Source organism: Ranitomeya variabilis, chromosome 2, assembly GCF_051348905.1.
Source record: "Ranitomeya variabilis isolate aRanVar5 chromosome 2, aRanVar5.hap1, whole genome shotgun sequence".
In the NCBI taxonomy this organism is placed as follows: Eukaryota; Metazoa; Chordata; class Amphibia; order Anura; family Dendrobatidae; genus Ranitomeya; species Ranitomeya variabilis.
Window position 1 is genome coordinate 4,865,307 of NC_135233.1, and position 15,948 is coordinate 4,881,254.

Sequence of the window (15,948 nt, forward strand, 5' to 3'; positions counted from 1 at the left end):
CCCGTTCGTCTCCACGTTGGCCTCTTCCTCCTCCCGTTCGTCTCCACGTTGGCCTCTTCCTCCCCCCGTTCGTCTCCACGTTGGCCTCCTCCCGTTCGTCTCCACGTTGGCCTCCTCCTCCTCCCGTTCGTCTCCACGTTGGCCTCCTCCTCCTCCCGTTCGTCTCCTCGTTGGCCTCCTCCTCCTCCCGTCCGTCGTCGCCTCGTTGGCCTCCTCCTTTCGTGCCCCTTGGATACTTAGTCTCTGTTGTGTTGTTGCTTCTTTCAGAGATTGGCCCAGTCTTGCCTCTTCAAGACATGGATGTGTCGTCTCTGCTCCACAGTCTGAAGGACGTGCGTCTGTGCCGGGAGTTGCTGCCGTCGCTGGAGCGCTGTGTCTGTGGTGACACCTCCTCTCTGCCTTGTGATGTCTCCCAGCTCCTCACAGACACCGACTTCTTCCTGCAGCTTCTCTCCGCCCTCGAGCAGCTCCGGAGCGAGAAGCAGTTGCAGCTCTGTGTGTACAGGTACTGTGGCTCCGTGGAGGCAGGCCTTAAGTTTGTTGTTGCTGCTGCGGAGGCGGGCCGGGTCACCTATGGAGGCAAACAGTCCCCGTATGGCACCATGGAATGGGGTGGGGTCCCAGTGGAGGGGAGCCGAGTCCCAGTGTGTTGCCGTGGAGGCGAGCCGGGTCCCTGTGTGTTGCCGTGGAGGCGAGCCGGGTCCCTGTGTGTTGCCGTGGAGGCGAGCCGGGTCCCTGTGTGTTGCCGTGGAGGCGAGCCGGGTCCCTGTGTGTTGCCGTGGAGGGGAGCCGGGTCCCTGTGTGTTGCCGTGGAGGGGAGCCGAGTCCCTGTGTGTTGCCGTGGAGGGGAGCCGAGTCCCTGTGTGTTGCCGTGGAGTGGAGCTGAGTTCCGGCATGATGCCGTGGAGGGGAGCTGGGTTCCGGCAAGGCGCCGTGGAGGGGAGCCAAGTTCCGGCGTGGCGCCGTGGAGGGGAGACGGGTCCCCGTGTGTTGTGGTTGGATTAGGAGTTGCTGCTGCTCTGGGAGGAGAGGATGAGGATTAGGCACTAGTTGATGGGAGTTGTAGTTATTCTGGAGCTTTGACACGATTCTGTCTTCTGCCAGGATCCTGTATAAGAGTCTGTCTTTCTACCAAGAGGACGCCCTCCCCTGGCACCGCAGCATCGAGCCGTGTCTGACCTCTCTGGTGAGCACCACCAGCGACCATGAGGTGAGGGGGATGAAAGGTGGGATGCTGGGGAAAGAGAGGTGGGATGCTGGGGGATGAGAGGTGGGATGCTGGGGGATGAGAGGTGGGATGCTGGGGGATGAGAGGTGGGATGCTGGGGGATGAAAGGTTGGGTGCTGGGGGATGAGAGGTGGGATGCTGCGGAAAGAGGTGGGATGCTGGGGGATGAAAGGTGGGATGCAGGGGGATGAAAGGTGGGATGCTGGGGGATGAGAGGTGGGATGCTGGGGGATGAGAGGTGGGATGCTGGGGGATGAGAGGTGGGATGCTGGGGGATGAGAGGTGGGATGCTGGGGGATGAGAGGTGGGATGCTGGGGGATGAGAGGTGGGATGCTGGGGGATGAGAGGTGGGATGCAGGGGGATGAGAGGTGGGATGCTGGGGAAAGAGGTGGGATGCTGGGGGATGAAAGGTGGGATGCTGGGGGGTGAGAGGTGGGATGTTGGGGCATGAGAGGTGGGATGTTGGGGGATGAGAGGTGGGATGTTGGGGCATGAGAGGTGGGATGTTGGGGGATGAGAGGTGGGATGCTGGGGGATGAGAGGTGAGATGCTGGGGATGAGAGGTGAGATGCTGGGGATGAGAGGTGGGATGCTGGGGGATGAGAGGGGGATGCTGGGGGATGAGAGGTGGGTTGAGAGGTGGCATGCTGGGGAATGAGAGGGGGTATGAGGGGGGATGCTGGGGAATAAGGTTGGATGCTGGAGGTGGAGAGGTGGGATGCTGGGGAACGAGAGGGGGGTTGAGAGGTGGGATGCTGGGGAATGAGGGCGGATGAGAGGTGGGATGTGGGGGAATGAGGGGGGATGCTGGTGGATGAGAGGTGGGATGCTGGGGAATGAGAGGGGGGGATGTTGGGTGAGAGGTGGGATGTAGGGGGATGAGGGGTGGGATGCTGGGGAATGAGGGGGGGGATGTTGGGGTGTGAGAGGTGGGATGCTGGGGGATGAGAGGTGGGATGCTGGGGGATGAGAGGTGGGATGCTGGGGGATGAGAGGTGGGATGCAGGGGGGTGAGAGGTGGGATGCAGGGGGATGAGAGGTGGGATGCAGGGGGATGAGAGGTGGGATGCAGGGGGATGAGAGGTGGGATGCTGGGGGGTGAGAGGGGGATGCTGGGGGATGAGAGGTGGGTTGAGAGGTGGCATGGTGGGGAATGAGAGGGGGAATGAGGGGGGATGCTGGGGAATAAGAGGTTGGATGCTGGGGGTTGAGAGGTGGGATGCTGGGGAATATGAGGGGGGATGAGAGGTGGGATGCGGGGGAATGAGGGGGGATGCTGGGGAATGAGAGGGGGGGATGTTGGGGGGTGAGAGGTGGCATGTAGGGGGGTGAGAGGTGGGATGTAGGGGATGAGGGGTGGGATGCTGGGGAATGAGAGGGGGGGATGTTGGGGTGTGAGGTGGGATGTAGGGGGGATGAGAGGTGGGATGCTGGGGGTTGAGAGGTGGGATGCTGGGGGTTGAGAGGTGGGATGCTGGGGGGTGAGAGGTGGGATGCTGGGGGGTGAGAGGTGGGATGCTTGGGAGTGAGAGGTGGGATGCTGGGGAGTGAGAGGTGGGCTTGCTGGGGGGTGAGAGGTGGGCTTGCTGGGGGGTGAGAGGTGGGATGCTAGGGGGTGAGAGGTGGGATGCAGGGGGGTGAGAGGTGGGATTCTGGGGGATGAAAGGTGGGATGCTGGGGAATGAGGGGATGAGAGGTGGGATGCTGGGGAAAGAGAAGGGGGATGCTGGGGCGTGAGAGGTGGGATGCTGGGGCGTGAGAGGTGGGATGCTGGGGCGTGAGAGGTGGGATGCTGGGGAAAGAAGGGGGATGCTGGGGGATGAGAGGTGGGATGTTGGGGGATGAGAGGTGGGATGCTGGGAAATGAGGGGGGATGCTGGGGCATGAGAGGGGGATGAGAGGTGGGATGCTGGGGTGAGAGGTGGGATGTTGGGGGATGAGAGGTGGGATGCTGGGGGATGAGAGGTGGGATGCTGGGAAATGAGGGGGGATGCTGGGGCATGAGAGGGGGATGAGAGGTGGGATGCTGGGGTGAGAGGTGGGATGTTGGGGGATGTGAGGTGGGATGTGAGGTGAGATGTTGGGGGATGTGAGGTGAGATGCTGGGGGATGTGAGGTGAGATGCTGGGGGATGTGAGGTGAGATGCTGGGGGATGTGAGGTGAGATGCTGGGGGATGAGAGGTGAGATGCTGGGGGATGAGAGGGGGATGCTGGGGGATGAGAGGGGTTGAGAGGTGGGATGCTGGGGATTGAGAGGGGGAATGAGGGGATGCTGGGGAATGAGAGGTGGGATGCTGGGGAATGAGGGGTTGAGAGGTGGGATGCTGGGGAATGAGAGGGGGAAAGAGGGGGGATGCTGGTGAATGAGAGGTGGGATGATGGGGAATGAGAGGGGGGTTGAGAGGTGGGATGCTGGGGAATGAGGGCGGATGAGAGGTGGGATGCTGGGGAATGAGAGGGGGGATGCTGGTGGATGAGAGGTGGGATGCTGGGGAATGAGAGGGGGGGATGTTGGGGGCTGAGAGGTGGGATGTAGGGGGATGAGGGGTGGGATGCTGGGGAATGAGAGGGAGGGGATGTTGGGGTGTGAGAGGTGGGATGTAGGGGGATGAGAGGTGGGATGCTGGGGAATGAGAGGTGGGATGCTGGGGAATGAGAGGTGGGATGCTGGGGGGTGAGAGGTGGGATGCTGGGGGATGAGAGGTGGGATGCTTGGGAGTGAGAGGTGGGATGCTTGGGAGTGAGAGGGGGGATGAGAGGTGGGATGCTGGGGGGAGGGGGGATGCTGGGGGATGAGAGGTGGGATGCTGGGGGGTGAGAGGTGGGATGCTGGGGGATGAGGGGGGATGCGGGGGGGTGAGAGGTGGGATGCAGGGGGGTGAGAGGTGGGATGCTGGGGGAAGAGAGGTGGGATGTTGGGGGGATGAGAGGTGGGATGTTGGGGGGATGAGAGGTGGGATGTTGGGGGATGAGAGGTGGGATGCTGGGGGATGAGAGGTGGGATGCTGGGGGATGAGAGGTGGGATGCTGGGGAGTGAGAGGTGGGATGCTTGGGAGTGAGAGGTGGGATGCTGGGGAATGAGAGGTGGGATGCTGGGGGGTGAGAGGTGGGATGCTGGGGGGTGAGAGGTGGGATGCTGGGGGGTGAGAGGTGGGATGCAGGGGAATGAGAGGTGGGATGCAGGGGAATGAGAGGTGGGATGCAGGGGAATGAGAGGTGGGATGCAGGGGAATGAGAGGTGGGATGCTGGGGAATGAGAGGTGGGATGCTGGGGGTGAGAGGTGGGATGCTGGGGAATGAGGGGATGAGAGGTGGGATGCTGGGGGCTGAGAGGTGGGATGCTGGGGAATGAGGGGATGAGAGGTGGGATGCTGGGGGGTGAGAGGGGGGTTGAGAGGTGGGATGCTGGGGAATGAGGGGGGTTGAGAGGTGGGATGCTGGGGAAAGAGGTGGGATGCTGGGGGATGAGAGGTGGGATGCTGGGAAATGAGGGGGGGATGCTGGGGCGTGAGAGGTGGGATGCTGAGAAAGGGGGGATGCTGGGGCATGAGGGGGGGGGGATGAGAGGTGGGATGCTGGGGAATGAGGGGATTGATAGGTGGGATGCTGGGGGGTGAGAGGTGGGATGCTGGGGAATGAGAGGGGGGTTGAGAGGTGGGATGCTGGGGGGTGACAGGTGGGATGCTGGGGGGTGAGAGGTGGGATGCTGGGGGGTGAGAGGTGGGATGCTGGGGGGTGAGAGGTGGGATGCAGGGGAATGAGAGGTGGGATGCAGGGGAATGAGAGGTGGGATGCTGGGGAATGAGGGGATGAGAGGTGGGATGCTGGGGGCTGAGAGGTGGGATGCAGGGGAATGAGAGGTTGGATGCTGGGGGATGAGAGGTGGGATGCTGGGGGCTGAGAGGTGGGATGCTGGGGAATGAGGGGGGTTGAGAGGTGGGATGCTGGGGAAAGAGGTGGGATGCTGGGGGATGAGAGGTGGGATGCTGGGAAATGAGGGGGGGATGCTGGGGCGTGAGAGGTGGGATGCTGAGAAAGGGGGGATGCTGGGGCATGAGGGGGGGGGGATGAGAGGTGGGATGCTGGGGAATGAGGGGGATGAGAGGTGGGATGCTGGGGAATGAGAGGTGGGATGCTGGGGAATGAGAGGTGGGATGCTGGGGGGTGAGAGGTGGGATGCTGGGGGATGAGAGGTGGGATGCTTGGGAGTGAGAGGTGGGATGCTTGGGAGTGAGAGGGGGGATGAGAGGTGGGATGCTGGGGGGAGGGGGGATGCTGGGGGATGAGAGGTGGGATGCTGGGGGGTGAGAGGTGGGATGCTGGGGGATGAGGGGGGATGCGGGGGGGTGAGAGGTGGGATGCAGGGGGGTGAGAGGTGGGATGCTGGGGGAAGAGAGGTGGGATGTTGGGGGGATGAGAGGTGGGATGTTGGGGGGATGAGAGGTGGGATGTTGGGGGGATGAGAGGTGGGATGTTGGGGGATGAGAGGTGGGATGCTGGGGGATGAGAGGTGGGATGCTGGGGGATGAGAGGTGGGATGCTGGGGAGTGAGAGGTGGGATGCTTGGGAGTGAGAGGTGGGATGCTGGGGAATGAGAGGTGGGATGCTGGGGGGTGAGAGGTGGGATGCTGGGGGGTGAGAGGTGGGATGCTGGGGGGTGAGAGGTGGGATGCAGGGGAATGAGAGGTGGGATGCAGGGGAATGAGAGGTGGGATGCAGGGGAATGAGAGGTGGGATGCAGGGGAATGAGAGGTGGGATGCTGGGGAATGAGAGGTGGGATGCTGGGGGTGAGAGGTGGGATGCTGGGGAATGAGGGGATGAGAGGTGGGATGCTGGGGGCTGAGAGGTGGGATGCTGGGGAATGAGGGGATGAGAGGTGGGATGCTGGGGGGTGAGAGGGGGGTTGAGAGGTGGGATGCTGGGGAATGAGGGGGGTTGAGAGGTGGGATGCTGGGGAAAGAGGTGGGATGCTGGGGGATGAGAGGTGGGATGCTGGGAAATGAGGGGGGGATGCTGGGGCGTGAGAGGTGGGATGCTGAGAAAGGGGGGATGCTGGGGCATGAGGGGGGGGGGATGAGAGGTGGGATGCTGGGGAATGAGGGGATTGATAGGTGGGATGCTGGGGGGTGAGAGGTGGGATGCTGGGGAATGAGAGGGGGGTTGAGAGGTGGGATGCTGGGGGGTGACAGGTGGGATGCTGGGGGGTGAGAGGTGGGATGCTGGGGGGTGAGAGGTGGGATGCTGGGGGGTGAGAGGTGGGATGCAGGGGAATGAGAGGTGGGATGCAGGGGAATGAGAGGTGGGATGCTGGGGAATGAGGGGATGAGAGGTGGGATGCTGGGGGCTGAGAGGTGGGATGCAGGGGAATGAGAGGTTGGATGCTGGGGGATGAGAGGTGGGATGCTGGGGGCTGAGAGGTGGGATGCTGGGGAATGAGGGGGGTTGAGAGGTGGGATGCTGGGGAAAGAGGTGGGATGCTGGGGGATGAGAGGTGGGATGCTGGGAAATGAGGGGGGGATGCTGGGGCGTGAGAGGTGGGATGCTGAGAAAGGGGGGATGCTGGGGCATGAGGGGGGGGGGATGAGAGGTGGGATGCTGGGGAATGAGGGGGATGAGAGGTGGGATGCTGGGGAATGAGAGGTGGGATGCTGGGGAATGAGAGGTGGGATGCTGGGGGGTGAGAGGTGGGATGCTGGGGGATGAGAGGTGGGATGCTTGGGAGTGAGAGGTGGGATGCTTGGGAGTGAGAGGGGGGATGAGAGGTGGGATGCTGGGGGGAGGGGGGATGCTGGGGGATGAGAGGTGGGATGCTGGGGGGTGAGAGGTGGGATGCTGGGGGATGAGGGGGGATGCGGGGGGGTGAGAGGTGGGATGCAGGGGGGTGAGAGGTGGGATGCTGGGGGAAGAGAGGTGGGATGTTGGGGGGATGAGAGGTGGGATGTTGGGGGGATGAGAGGTGGGATGTTGGGGGATGAGAGGTGGGATGCTGGGGGATGAGAGGTGGGATGCTGGGGGATGAGAGGTGGGATGCTGGGGAGTGAGAGGTGGGATGCTTGGGAGTGAGAGGTGGGATGCTGGGGAATGAGAGGTGGGATGCTGGGGGGTGAGAGGTGGGATGCTGGGGGGTGAGAGGTGGGATGCTGGGGGGTGAGAGGTGGGATGCAGGGGAATGAGAGGTGGGATGCAGGGGAATGAGAGGTGGGATGCAGGGGAATGAGAGGTGGGATGCAGGGGAATGAGAGGTGGGATGCAGGGGAATGAGAGGTGGGATGCTGGGGGTGAGAGGTGGGATGCTGGGGAATGAGGGGATGAGAGGTGGGATGCTGGGGGCTGAGAGGTGGGATGCTGGGGAATGAGGGGATGAGAGGTGGGATGCTGGGGGGTGAGAGGGGGGTTGAGAGGTGGGATGCTGGGGAATGAGGGGGGTTGAGAGGTGGGATGCTGGGGAAAGAGGTGGGATGCTGGGGGATGAGAGGTGGGATGCTGGGAAATGAGGGGGGGATGCTGGGGCGTGAGAGGTGGGATGCTGAGAAAGGGGGGATGCTGGGGCATGAGGGGGGGGGATGAGAGGTGGGATGCTGGGGAATGAGGGGATTGATAGGTGGGATGCTGGGGGGTGAGAGGTGGGATGCTGGGGAATGAGAGGGGGGTTGAGAGGTGGGATGCTGGGGGGTGACAGGTGGGATGCTGGGGGGTGAGAGGTGGGATGCTGGGGGGTGAGAGGTGGGATGCTGGGGGGTGAGAGGTGGGATGCAGGGGAATGAGAGGTGGGATGCAGGGGAATGAGAGGTGGGATGCTGGGGAATGAGGGGATGAGAGGTGGGATGCTGGGGGCTGAGAGGTGGGATGCAGGGGAATGAGAGGTTGGATGCTGGGGGCTGAGAGGTGGGATGCTGGGGGCTGAGAGGTGGGATGCTGGGGGCTGAGAGGTGGGATGCTGGGGGCTGAGAGGTGGGATGCAGGGGAATGAGAGGTTGGATGCTGGGGGCTGAGAGGTGGGATGCTGGGGGCTGAGAGGTGGGATGCTGGGGGCTGAGAGGTGGGATGCAGGGGAATGAGAGGTTGGATGCTGGGGGCTGAGAGGTGGGATGCTGGGGGCTGAGAGGTGGGATGCTGGGGGGTGAGAGGTGGGATGCAGGGGAATGAGAGGTTGGATGCTGGGGAATGAGGGGATGGGAGGTGGGATGCTGGGGGGCGGGAGGTGGGATGCAGGGGGGCGAGAGGTGGGATCCAGGGGAATGAGAGGGGGGTTGCTGGGGGCTGAGAGGTGGGATGCAGGGGAATGAGAGGTGGGATGCTGGGGATGGGAGGTGGGATGCTGGGGGATGAGAGGTGGGATGCAGGGGAATGAGAGGTGGGATGCAGGGGAATGAGAGGTGGGATGCAGGGGAATGAGAGGTGGGATGCTGGGGGCTGAGAGGTGGGATGCTGGGGGCTGAGAGGTGGGATGCTGGGGGCTGAGAGGTGGGATGCAGGGGAATGAGAGGTTGGATGCTGGGGGCTGAGAGGTGGGATGCTGGGGGGTGAGAGGTGGGATGCAGGGGAATGAGAGGTTGGATGCTGGGGAATGAGGGGATGGGAGGTGGGATGCTGGGGGGCGGGAGGTGGGATGCTGGGGGGCGGGAGGTGGGATGCAGGGGGGCGAGAGGTGGGATCCAGGGGAATGAGAGGGGGGTTGCTGGGTTGAGAGAGGTGGGATGCTGGCGGTGATCCTCCTGCACATGTGGCCACTGATTGTTTTCTGCCTCAGGTTCTCCAGGAGGTGGTCAGCTTCTTACACCGCCTGGCGTCCATTAACAAGGACTGCGCCGTGGTCATGTGCCGCCTTGGTGCAAAAGAAACGCTTAATAAAGTTTTGGAAAAGCAAAGCTCCCCCCTTCTGCAGGCCGCGGAGCTGCGAGACCTCCTGTCCGAGTGCGAGAAGTACACCAGCCTCTACCAGAAGATGGCCACCAGCATCCTGGCCGGCTGCATCCAGGTGAGTGGCCCCTATCCCTCCATGGCACTCCGTGCTGCTGCTGTGCTCCTGTCACCTCCAGAGCTGCACTCACTATTCTGTTATATTGTGTCTTTTCCTCCATTACATCTGCTTCAGTACAGTGCTGCTTAGGATACTTTATAATAATAATAATTGTTATTTATATAGCGCCATCATATTCCGCAGCGCTTTACAACTTATAGAGGGGACTTGTACAGACAATAGACATTACAGCATAATAATACACACAGATCAAAACAGATACCAGGAGGAATGAGGGCCCTGCTGCTCGCAAGCTTACAAGCTACAAACTATGAGGAAAAGGGGAGACACGAGAGGTGGATGGTAACAATTGCTTTAGTTATTTGGACCAGCCATAGTGTAAGGCTCGGGTGTTCATGTAAAGCTGCATGGACCAGTTATCAGCCTAAGTATGTAGCAGTACAGACACAGAGGCTATTAACTGCATAAAGTGTATGAGAACATGATGGAGGAACCTGATTATGTTTTTTTTCTATTTTTAATAGGCCACACAGGGATAGTTAGGTTAATGCGTTGAGGCGGTAGGCCAGTCTGAACAAATGCGTTTTTAGGGCATGCTTAAAACTGTGGGGATTGGGGATTAATCGTATTAACCTAGGTAGTGCATTCCAAAGAATCGGCGTAGCACGTGTAAAGTCTTGGAGACGGGAGTGGGAGGTTCTGATTATTGAGGATGCTAACCTGAGGTCATTAGCGGAGTGGAGGGCACGGGTAGGGTGGTAGACTGAGACCAGAGAGGAGATGTAGGGTGGTGCTGAGCCATGGAGTGCTTTGTGGATGAGGGTAGTAGTTTTGTACTGGATTCTGGAGTGGATGGGTAACCAGTGTAATGACTTCATACTTTCACACTTTCGTCTTCCAAATCTGCACAGGATCCGTCAAGACGTTGAAATGCCGGATCCTGTGCAGATTGTGGAAAACGTGTGCACTGGGCCTGTCTTTATGATGGACCCGTCGAGCGTTTTCCGCTGCGAAAACGCATACACAACACAAATCAGGTTAAAAAAAAAATAAAAAATCGCAGTATTCTCATCTACTGGCGTTCCTGCACAGCGATGCTCCCGGCAGCTAGCGTTCCTAGTACTACATTGCGAAATCTTGCGAGAAGTCGCTATGTAGTACTGGAAACGCTAGCTGCCGGGAGCATCACTGCACGGGACGCCGGTAGGTGAGAATACTGCGAATTTTTTTTTTATTTTTTTAAATTATTTTTCACATTATATCTTGTTACTATTGATGCTGCATAGGCAGCATCAATAGTAAAAAGAGAAAGAGAGCGAGAGAGAATTTCCCCGGCGGGAAATTCTTCCACGCATGCTCAGTTTGAAAAGACGGGACCCGTCGCTGGATTCCTGCTTTTCACAGGCAGCAACGGATCCTGCGCCCAAAGGCTTCCATTGTAGCCAGTGACGGGCAGCGCAGGATGCGTCGCTGAGCGATTTTCCGACGTGCAGAAAAAACTTTCCTCTGTACCTTTTCTCTGCCCGATGGACCGTTTTTTTTTTTTTTACGCAGGATCCAGTGCACAACGGATGAAACGTATGGCATCCGCCACAATCTATCGCTAATATAAGTCTATGGGAAAGTGCAGGATCCTGCATTCTCAAAAATCGACGGATTGTGACGGGAGCTGAAAGACGGAAGTGTGAAAGAGGCCTTAGAGTCTGGGACATGATGTGAGTGTAGAATAGTGAGTGCAGCTCTGGAGGTGACTGGTGCCGGGGTGTTGCGGAGCAGTGTCGGTGCGCTCTGCGGTGCTGTTAGACATTACTGAGCCGTCTCTCTCCTCCCGGCAGATGGTCCTGGGGCAAATAGAGGAGCATCGCCGCTGCCAGCAGCACATTAATGTCCCGTTCTTCGATGTGTTCTTGAGGAACCTTTGTCAGGGTGAGTAGTGGTCAGTGCCGGGGACACCCCCCCCCCCCGAGGCGGAGTAGTGTCCATCCCCTGTACAAGAAGAAAACCTCTGTGTAAAGCGCTCAAAGAAATGTGGACCCCTCTATACATGGCTCACAGTGGGGTGGACCCCTCTATACATGGCTCACAGTGGGGTGGACTCCTCTATACATGGCTCACAGTGGGGTGGACCCCTCTATACATGGCTCATAGTGGGGTGGACCCCTCTATACATGGCTCACAGTGGGGTGGACCCCTCTATACATGGCTCATAGTGGGGTGGACCCCTCTATACATGGCTCACAGTGGGCTGGACCCCTCTATACGTGGCTCACAGTGGGGTGGACCCCTCTATACATGGCTCACAGTGGGGTGGACCCCTCTATACATGGCTCACGGTGGGCTGGACCCCTCTATACATGGCTCACAGTGGGGTGGACCCCTCTATACATGGCTCATAGTGGGGTGGACCCCTCTATACATGGCTCACAGTGGGGTGGACCCCTCTATACATGGCTCATAGTGGGGTGGACCCCTCTATACATGGCTCACAGTGGGCTGGACCCCTCTATACGTGGCTCACAGTGGGGTGGACCCCTCTATACATGGCTCACAGTGGGGTGGACCCCTCTATACATGGCTCATAGTGGGGTGGACCCCTCTATACGTGGCTCACAGTGGGGTGGACCCCTCTATACATGGCTCACGGTGGGCTGGACCCCTCTATACATGGCTCACGGTGGGCTGGACCCCTCTATACATGGCTCACAGTGGGGTGGACCCCTCTATACATGGCTCACAGGGTGGACCCCTCTATACATGGCTCACGGTGGGCTGGACCCCTCTATACGTGGCTCACAGGGTGGACCCCTCTATACGTGGCTCACGGTGGGCTGGACCCCTCTATACGTGGCTCACGGTGGGCTGGACCCCTCTATACGTGGCTCACGGTGGGCTGGACCCCTCTATACGTGGCTCACGGTGGGCTGGACCCCTCTATACGTGGCTCACGGTGGGCTGGACCCCTCTATACGTGGCTCACGGTGGGGTGGACCCCTTTTATACGTGGCTCACGGTGAGCTGGACCCCTCTATACGTGGCTCACGGTGGGTTGGACCCCCTCTATACGTGGCTCACGGTGGGTTTGGCCCCCCTCTATACGTGGCTCACGGTGGGGTGGACCCCTTTTATACGTGGCTCACGGTGGGCTGGACCCCTCTATACGTGGCTCACGGTGGGCTGGACCCCTCTATACGTGGCTCACGGTGGGCTGGACCCCTCTATACGTGGCTCACGATGGGCTGGACCCCTCTATACGTGGCTCACGGTGGGCTGGACCCCTCTATACGTGGCTCACGGTGGGCTGGACCCCTCTATACGTGGCTCACGGTGGGCTGGACCCCTTTTATACGTGGCTCACGGTGGGCTGGACCCCTCTATACGTGGCTCACGGTGGGTTGGACCCCCTCTATACGTGGCTCACGGTGGGCTGGACCCCTCTATACGTGGCTCACGGTGGGCTGGACCCCTCTATACGTGGCTCACGGTGGGGTGGACCCCTTTTATACGTGGCTCACGGTGGGCTGGACCCCTCTATACGTGGCTCACGGTGGGTTGGACCCCCTCTATACGTGGCTCACGGTGGGCTGGACCCCTCTATACGTGGCTCACGGTGGGGTGGACCCCTTTATACGTGGCTCACGGTGGGCTGGACCCCTCTATACGTGGCTCACGGTGGGGTGGACCCCCTCTATACGTGGCTCACGGTGGGCTGGACCCCTCTATACGTGGCTCACGGTGGGTTGGACTCCCTCTATACGTGGCTCACGGTGGGCTGGACCCCTCTATACGTGGCTCACGGTGGGGTGGACCCCTTTATACGTGCGGCATTTACAGTTCTACAGATCTTTGTTCTGTGACGAATCCTCATGATTTCCGCTCTGCCGATGTTTCTCTGTTTTACAGTTGGAGACTTTAAGGTTTAATAAACAGAAATCTCCCGTGAAACGTTTAGGAATTGCAGCCATTTTTCTACAAATCCTCGTTTCAGGGGCTCAGAAGCAATTGGACAAATTCACTTTCCCATAAATTAATGTCCACTGTCAAGGAAAGAGCTGAGCGAGGGTCCCACAAATCCCACCGCTGTTATCACTTTGTCACATTGACTCCTAGAATGTCAGAGGTGGAAGGGACCCCCGAGGTCTTCATGTCCAACCCCCGGCTCAATGCAGGAGTCACTGAACCCTCTCAGACAGATGTCTCTCCAGCCTCTGAAGACTTCCATTGAAGGAGAACTCACCACTTCTCATGGCCGCCTGTTCCACTCCTTGATCTCCCTCACTGTCACCCTTCTAATATCTAATCTGTGTCTCCTCCCTTCAGTTTCTTCCATTGCTTCTCGTGTTTCCATGTGCAAATGAGAATAATGATGATCCCTCTACACTGTGACAGACCCTCAGATACAAGTGGTTCTAAAAAAATTAGATTATCATCAAAAAGTGAATCTCTTATATTCTATAGAGCCATTACACACAGAGTGATCTATTCTACGTGTTTATTTCTGTTAATGTTGATGATTATGGCTTACTGCCAATGAAAACCCAGAAGCCATTAGCTCAGTAAATTAGAATAATTAACAATAAACACCTGTAAAGGCTCCTAAGTGTTTATAAAGGTCCTTAGTCTGTTTCAGTGGCTCCACAATCATGGGGAAGACTGCTGACCTGACAGATGTCCAGAAGGCGTCACTGACACACTCCACAAGGAGGGGAAGCCACAAAAGGTCATTGCTAAAGAAGCCGGCTGTTCACACAGTGCTGTATCCAAGAATATTAATGGAGTGTGGTAGAACAAGGTGCACAAGCAACCGGGATAACCGCAGCCTGGAAAGGATTGTTAAGAAAAGGCCATTCAGTAATGTGGTGGAGATTCACAAGGAGCGGACTGCTGCTGGAGTCATTGCTTCACCACACACAGCCGTCTCCAGGACATGGGCTACAAGTGTCACATTCCTTGTGTCAGCCACTCATGACCAATAGACACCGCCAGAAGCGTCTTACCTGGGCCAAGGAGAACAAGAACCGGACTGTTGTCAGTGGTCCAAGGTCCCAGAGTCTGGAGGAAGAGTGGAGAGGCCACAATCCAAGCTGCTGGAGGTCTGGTGTGAAGTCTCCACAATCAGTGATGGTTTGGGGAGCCATGTCATCTGCTGGTGTAGATCCACTGTGTTTCATCAGGACCAAAGTCAGCGCAGCCGTCCACCAGGACTAAAAGAGCCACTTGTGCGGCACTAATGCTGCATTCTGTCAAGGTGGCTCATTTTAGTTCGGGTCCCTGCAAACGCCTCCATTTCCTTCATGAACGTCCCCGGCACCTGCACTGTAAGTTTTTTTTTTTTTTTTTCCTGGGCATGCGCAGTTTGCGCTGCCCTTCGAACTTACAGCGCAGGCGCCGGGGATGTTCATGAAGGAAATGGAGGCGGCGCACGGAGACCCTGAGTGACGGCTGGGAGGCGTTCGTGTTGGGGGAAAAGACCTGCCCCCCTGACAAATTCAGGTATGAGGGGCACATTATAAAAGCGATTATTTCAGCGTTTGCAGGGACCCGAACTAAATGAGCCACCTTGTCAGAAAGAGCATTCGTGCCGCACAAGTGGCTCTGATAGTTAAAGGGAACCTGTCACCCCCCCCCCCAGGCGTTTTTAACAGAAATAAACACGTGAAATTGATCACTCTGCGTGTAATGTCTCTATAGAATACAGTGTGTGCAGAATTATTAGGCAAGTTCTATTTTAGAGGATTATGTTTATTATTGATCAACAACTATGTTCTCAATCAACCCAAAAGACTCGTAAATATCAAAGCTTAATATTTTTGGAAGTTGGAGTGGGGTTTTTTAGATTTGGCTATCTTAGGAGGATATCTGTTTGTGCAGGGAACTATTACTGTGCAGAATTATTAGGCAACTTAATAAAAACCAAATATATTCTCATCTCACTTGTTTATTTTCACCAGGTAAACCAATATTACTGCACAAAACTTAGAAATAAACATTTCTGACATGCAAAAACAAACCCCCCAAAATGAGTGCCCAATATAGCCCCCTTCTTTATGATGACACTCAGCAGCCTCCATAGATTCTGTCAGTTGCCTGATCTGTTTACAATGAACATTGGTGCAGCGGCCACCACAGCCTCCAGACACTGTTCCGAGAGGTGGACTGTTTTCCCTCCCCCCCTGTAGATCTCACATTTTATGAGGGACCACAGGTTCACTATGGGGTTCAGATCAGGTGAACAAGGGGCCAGGTCATTATTTGTTCTTCTTTGAGACCTTTACTTGCCAGCCACGCTGTGGAGTAGTTGGAGGCATGTGATGGAGCATTGTCCTGCATGAAAATCGATGCCGACTTCTTTCTGTGCCACTGCTTGAAGAAGTTGTCTTCCAGAAACTGGCAGTAGGTCTGGGAGTTGAGCTTCACTCCATCCTCAACCCGAAAAGGTCCCACAAGTTCATCTTTGATGATACCAGCCCATCCCAGTCCCCCACCTCCACCTTGTGGCGTCTGAGTCGGAGTGGCGCTCTCTGCCCTTTACTGATCCAGCCTCTGGCCCATCCATCTGGCCCATCAAGAGTCACTCTCATTTCATCAGTCCATAAAACCTTTGAAAAGTCAGTCTTCAGATAATTCTTGGTCCAGTCTTGACGTTTTATCTTATGTTTCTTGGTCACAGGTGGTCGTTTTTCAGTCTTCCTTACCTTGGCCATGTCCCTGAGTATCGCACACCTTGTGCTTTTTGT

At 57.7% G+C, this 15,948-nt stretch overlaps 1 protein-coding gene across 2 annotated transcripts in view; it reads left to right on the forward strand.

Moving 5' to 3' along the window:
* The window catches only part of CUL9 (cullin 9), a 173,708-nt gene that overhangs the window by 11,716 nt on the left and 146,044 nt on the right, over positions 1-15,948 (forward strand). For both annotated transcript variants that reach the window (XM_077281878.1, XM_077281879.1), the window contains exons 12-15: positions 268-505; positions 1,105-1,210; positions 8,984-9,211; positions 11,050-11,140. In XM_077281878.1, coding sequence (XP_077137993.1) covers positions 268-505; positions 1,105-1,210; positions 8,984-9,211; positions 11,050-11,140 — 663 coding nt within the window. The remainder of the gene's footprint in view (positions 1-267; positions 506-1,104; positions 1,211-8,983; positions 9,212-11,049; positions 11,141-15,948) is intronic.